The sequence below is a fragment of the Phoca vitulina genome, unplaced genomic scaffold, assembly GCF_004348235.1.
Source record: "Phoca vitulina isolate PV1807 unplaced genomic scaffold, GSC_HSeal_1.0 scaffold56, whole genome shotgun sequence".
Lineage (NCBI taxonomy): Eukaryota > Metazoa > Chordata > Mammalia > Carnivora > Phocidae > Phoca > Phoca vitulina.
Window position 1 is genome coordinate 4,812,783 of NW_022589759.1, and position 5,852 is coordinate 4,818,634.

At 52.5% G+C, this 5,852-nt stretch overlaps 1 protein-coding gene across 2 annotated transcripts; it reads right to left on the reverse strand.

The window, feature by feature from the left end:
* Nucleotides 1-486: 486 nt before the first annotated feature.
* Nucleotides 487-4,044, reverse strand: HSBP1 (heat shock factor binding protein 1). Of its 2 annotated transcripts, none has more exons than XM_032389937.1 (4): nucleotides 3,875-4,044; nucleotides 3,336-3,402; nucleotides 2,628-2,748; nucleotides 487-759 (listed from the first exon to the last, which is right to left on the reverse strand). In XM_032389937.1, the coding sequence occupies exons 1-3, from the start codon at nucleotides 3,917-3,919 to the stop codon at nucleotides 2,630-2,632; spliced, it is 231 nt and encodes a 76-aa protein (XP_032245828.1). In that variant the 5' UTR covers nucleotides 3,920-4,044; the 3' UTR covers nucleotides 487-759; nucleotides 2,628-2,629. The 2 variants fall into 2 exon arrangements, with proteins under 2 accessions (XP_032245828.1, XP_032245827.1); XM_032389936.1 differs by having other exon boundaries at nucleotides 487-762.
* Between the last annotated feature and the right edge of the window lie 1,808 nt (nucleotides 4,045-5,852).

Sequence of the window (5,852 nt, forward strand, 5' to 3'; positions counted from 1 at the left end):
GTGACGATCGTAGATGAACAGCACAGGGGCCTACTCAAGTATCCAAATCTCATGCAAAACTCTAACTAATGAGTGCCTCGGTCGGTACCTCAGGCGGCTGTGTCCCTTTGCGAACCGAACCATTCTCGCACGTGGAGTGGCAGGGCTTACTCGTCAGTGCTTCGGCCTCTGGCCTCAGAGACTTAACACAGGATGCTGCGGGTCAATGCTGAGTTTTGACAACCGGGTAGCGCCAGAGATTTCCGAATCAACAATTTTTAAATGTTGTTTACCCATGTGAAATGTACCACCAAACATGCTATTTGGTGTTGGCTCAACACTCCGTGCTGAGAATTAAAGAACCCTCAACTTGCCACATGTCTTCCTTCACAAGATCTACTTATAACGGAAGGGTCTACCGGATGCCTAATAAAAAATTACACAGCAACGTTCATCAAACAGCAACTACTACAAAAGGAATGATAGAAAACAACAACTTCACAAAAATACACTAGAAAAGGTGACAATTTTATGCAGGAACCGCCGAAGTTTTAGTGTTTAATATTTAACAGCACGACTGACCAAGGTCCAAGATGTGGAGTTTCCATGTTCAAGAGACGGGGGGAGAATCACTCTACAGACTATATAGTACGTGGTAAGAAGAACGCACACTTTAGGGTCGAAAACCTGTCTACACACAGCAGTCGCTTCAGAAAGCCATTCGGTCTTCTCTCAGCTTGTGAAAGTGGTGTTCCGGACTTCAGGGGGGGAATTAGTCACCTGCTGGAAAAGAAAAACCATCGACACGTTATGCTCCTACAGGGACAGAGCACACGGACACACAGCACCGTCAAATAGTACAAGTCCTTTTGAAGCCTCTAGTCGACTAGACGTCCTCTCTCTGCGTGATGCCCCAGCAAAGATACCGCAACCGATTTAACTGGAAATCTTTATTTAAAAACTTCTGAATCCATTCCCAGCTCTTCTTCCTCTGGATCAGCCCTGTCACTCGGAAAGTCTTCATCCTGCGGTCCTCCATAGGACGTGCTCATTCACTGGATGAGACTTTTGACCTCCATGTGGCATGAGACCCAGAGAAGCAGGACATTTTCCAAATCATCGCTCTATCGGAATAACGAGGACAGCCCACACATAACAAGTGTGTGATTGACTCACACAGTGAAATCAACCTGATCTCCTGGTTAAAATAACAGCAAATTTCAAAGTCTTTTAGCTCCCAAGTCTCTCTCTTCTTGGACTTCAAAGCTACCTGTATGTCACAGCTACTTCTAATGTGGTCCAGCCAGGACACGCCCAAAACATTTAAAAAAGGAATCTGGTGCTTCTTACTGTATATTCTGCTTGGTACTCTAGTTACCTAAAAATTCTCAGTAAACTTTATTTTCATAGGGAATTAAAATGCTAGGGGCGCCTGGGTGGCTCAGTCGGTTAACTGTCTGCCTTCGGCTGGGGTCATGGGATCAGTCCCGCATTGGGCTCCCTGCTCGGTGGGGAGCCTGCTTCTCTCTCTGCCTCTGCCCCTCCCCTGCTTATGTTCTCTGTCAAATAGGTACATAAAATCTTAAAAAAAATATAAAAAATACTAAAAATGGGATCAGAGAAAGGGGAGTTTCAAAATGATTTTTGGGTTGCAGCGAGGTAACCACCATACTCCTGAAAAGCCTTATTTTTTTTATTTCTTATTAAGATTTTATTTATTTATTTGACAGAGAGAAACACAGGGAGAGAGGGAACACAAGCAGGGGGAGTCGGAGAGGGAGAAGCAGGCTTCCCGCAGAGCAGGGAGCCGGATGTGGGGCTCGATCCCAGGACCCTGGGACCACGACCCGAGCCAAAGGCAGATGCCTTAACGACTGAGCCACCCAGGCGCCCCCTGAAAAGGCTTATTATAAGGAAGAAACCCACTATGGGGAGACTAAGGCAGCCAACTGCATCTTGCTGTCTTGCTACGGGGCTATTGTTTATCATCCATCATTCCTCAGATATCTGGAACTGTGTAGTGGAAATTAATTAATTAACTTTTAGAAAGATTTTATTTATTAGAGAGAGAGAGAGGGCAGAGGGAGAGGGAGAAGCAGGCTCCCCATGAAGCAGGGAGACCCATGCGGGGCTGAGATCACGACCTGAGCTGAGATCATGACCTGAACAGAAGGAAGACGCTTAACCGAATGAGCCAACCATAGTGAAAATTTAAATCAACTCTAGGGTGAAGGCTTACTGTGGCCTAACCCAGTTCACTCAAGTCATAATCAGGTGTTGTCCTGGCATTTATCTAGTGGAGGGCGTGTTCCCAAGAGAACCCTTAGAATTCAAGGCATTTATGAAGTTGAAGGTGGCAATGTGGGGTTTGGGTTACCAAAAAAAAAAAAAAAAAAAAAAAAAAAAAATCTGCCAGCAGTTAAGAATTTGCAGGCCAACAAAATACATTTCTTGGTATTCGTCTGCAATGATATAAACTCAGTGATTACCTAATGTTAACCAATACTAAGGATACAGGTCTAATTAATAAAAACCAGGAAAATGAGAGATGCTTGCTAGGATCACGGCTGGGAACTGATCGAGAGAGAAAGCCTGGCCACATCCAAGTTACAGTGACACACACCTCCTGAGACTGTCACCTCCCTCACCTTCAACTCTTTGGTGTGGCCGGGATCTTGTTTTCACCCTCCAGCTCTTCCACCCCAGCCTGTGTCATGAGGTCTGCAATGTTTTTCTCCAGGTCGTCAATGCGACTGCTCATGTCATCAAGTGGTGAAGTTAAAGGCCACACACACCAGCGCCTCCCACCTCTCCTCCTTTCCCTCTGGGGCCCTGGACACTCTGGCCTCAAACACAACTGTCTCCGTGAAACTGGTTTTCCTATGAGTAGGGTGAAATTCTGGGGGTTACCAGGAGTCTGGGGCAAGGATCACACGCCAGCCCTGCCCTTTCCTAGTCCGGGGACCTGGGCAAGTTCGCCCACCTTTCTAAGCTGCTGTGTGTGCCTCCGCTAAAGGAAGGTAACACTACAACTTCTTCATCAGGCTGTGGTGAGGCCCAGAGCAGAGATCCCCTAAATGCTTAGCTCACAGTCCACACTCATACTAGACATTACTGTTGGTAAACCGGAAGTGTCTGGAGGCCAGGGGTCCAGTCCAGCGGTATCCCCAGCTCTCGGCACTGCACCGCTCAGGAAGGCTCCATCCAAGCTCAGTTAAAAAAAAAATAACAACAAAATAAAAAATGTGGTAAATGACTGCCGGCAGCTGGCCTGCAAACCACACATTTACCAACACCGCTCCCCGGACCCTAGGAGCCAAGGGCCCACAGAGGCTGACCACACATACAAAGGATATTTCTTCCAATGATCTGGTCGGACATGGTCTGAAATTTATCTTGCATCTGTTGCAGGAGTGTCTGCACCTGAGAAACAGGAAGACCACCTCGCGCTCACCCTGGGACACCTGCTTGGGGTCGGGACGGGGGTCCCGGTCCCGTTCCTCCGAGGCCTCTGGGCGGCTCTGCAGCCTTCAGCAGGGACTGTCCTCCCCCCCCCCCCGCCCCCGGGTTTCGGTTCTCCCGCCCGCCCCCATGACACCGACTGGGTGGCGAGACCCCTTTCCGTCGCGGCCGCCGCGATTCACAGTTCGCTAGGTCTTTCGCGGAGGCCTCGGGGTGTGAGGAGTGCGGGGAGCGCTGGGGGGGGGGGTGCGCGGGGTGGGGGCGGCGGCTCAGGTCAGGCGAGTGGGGCTGGTGGGGTGCAGGCTGGGCCTGGGGGCCTCGGCCGGTGAAGCCGCTGGAAACCCGGCCTCCGGAGACTCGGCCCTTCCCGGCCGCTGACAGGGCGCCTCGGCCCGGGGGTCCCGCGACCTAGGGCCCGGCAGGCGTCCCTTACCACCGAGGTGAGATCCTGCACGGTCTTGGGGTCAGTCTCGGCCATCTCCCCGGTTCCCAGCTTGGCGGCGAAGTCTCAACCGTCACCTACACTTCCGTTTGTCGGCGCACACGCACCGCCCCCAGCGGCCTCCTCTCGCGACGACTGAGGCCAGGCGCGGGACCGCGGGGCGTTGTGGGAGTTGTAGTTCGCGGCACGCGCCGGAAGGGCCTGCGCTCTCGCGTTTCCGTTCCGAGCGAGGCCCCTCCCCTCCCCTCCGCCCTGCCTGACCCCCCCAGTAGGCCCCGCCCCGCCCCCCGCCCCTCACTGAACCCGGGCGAAGAAAAGGGGAGCCAGCCCCGCAGTGGGAGCCGTCGGAGGGGGCGGTGGTCTTGGTCCTTTTCCAGGCTGTCGTTAAAGGTCGAGCTGGTTTTGTCCGGGCCGCCAGGACACACTTATGGGCGCCTGCGAGGTGCCAAACCCAGGCCTGTGCCACCGCCTGTCCTCCTACAGAGCCCCGCAAACCCCGAGTAGGGAGAAGGGGGTCCGGTCACCGGAGGGGAAACTGAGGCCCCGTGGTGAGAGGCGCACCCACCACACGCGCAGCTGCCCAGCTGCAGGCCTGGTCACAGCCCTGACCGCGGTGTTTCTCCTTCTCCCCAGACGGTCGAGGAGGTGCTGACTCAGTGAGGCAGGTGGTGTTTAAAGTAGAACGTACGTTCTGGATGGTGGAGAAATCCTGAGTGTCTTTTCTTAAAGTCCGCACGTGTTAACCAGCCCCGCCTCAAGAAACACGGCCGGCTTCCGGGAAGCCCTTCAGCCCCTTTCCTATCACCCCTCCAACCCACCCACGAGGGTGACCCGTCGCAATCGTTTGTGTTGCTGTGTTTCCACTTGGTGTAAGTGGAGTGAGACAGTAAGCCCTCCCGAGCGCTGGGCTTCTTTCATTCAGCGCGATGTTCCCTGGTGTTGAGTGGGGAAGCTTTCTGGTTTGGGCAAGGGGAGGTCAGCTGCAGGGTTCACAGGCTGGATTTGGGTGTTTAAGGAGGGGGCTGCTGCTGAGTTGGGACCTCGAGCTGTTGTGGGGGGTGCGGGGTGCCCCGCACATGGTAGGATGCTGGGTGACTTCTCTGACTTCTACCCACTAGATGCCAGTAGCATCCCCCCCACCTCAATGTGACAACCGCAAATACCTCTAGATACTGCCCAGTGTCTTCAGGGGTCCGTGGGGATGGGGTGGGGGCCACCCTCAGTTGAGAACCAGTAGCTTTAGAAGGATCTATGGACATTGACTAGAATTCTGTTGGCTCGGTTTTCAAGTATGAATTTATTTTCGATTGTGGCATTGCTTGAGAATTTTCCTCTGTATATATTGACATTGGCATCCGTTTCCTGGGGCAGCTGTGACAAATTACCACGAACTGGGTGGCTTCAAACAAGACAGTTATAGTCCCACAGTTCTGGAGATCAGGAGTCTGAAATCAAGGGGCCAGCAGGGTTGGCTCCTTCTGAGGGCCGTGAGGGTGATCTGTTCCGTGCCCCTCTCCTAGCTTCTGGGGGCTGCTAGCAAATCTTGGTGTTCCCTAGCTTGTAGATGCATCCCGCCCCTCTCTGCCTCCGTCTTCATGTGGCCTTCTCCCTGTGTGTCTCTCTCTCTCCCTATAAGGTCACCAGTCATATTGGATTTGGGACCCACCCTACTCCAGTATGACCTCCCCTTAACTTTTTGTATCTGCAGAGACCCTGTTTCCAAATAAGTTACATTCTGAGGTACTAGGAGTTAGGATTTCAACATGTCTTTTTTGGGTGGGGGGGGACCCAATTTAACCCAAAGCAGTTGGTAAAGTAATAGCCCTTGAAATCTGTATCATACTTGGTATTTTATAGTGTTTACATAAAGCTCCAGGATGATTTAGCTCATGAGTAGCCAAGGCTGGGCAGGATTTCAGGCTTTCTTGCTTCTTGCCCCCATCACTGGGACCCCCATACTCTGCATAGA

Excerpts from the sequence above, each read along its gene's own strand:
- HSBP1 (XM_032389937.1), bottom strand. The coding sequence starts at position 3,919 with ATGGCCGAGACTGACCCCAAGACCGTGCAGGATCTCACCTCGGTG. Across the intron at positions 3,403-3,874 it reads TGCAGGATCTCACCTCGGTG|GTGCAGACACTCCTGCAACA; the intron begins GTAAGGGACGCC and ends CCTGTTTCTCAG. Across the intron at positions 2,749-3,335 it reads CGACCAGATCATTGGAAGAA|TTGATGACATGAGCAGTCGC; the intron begins ATATCCTTTGTA and ends TAACTTCACCAC.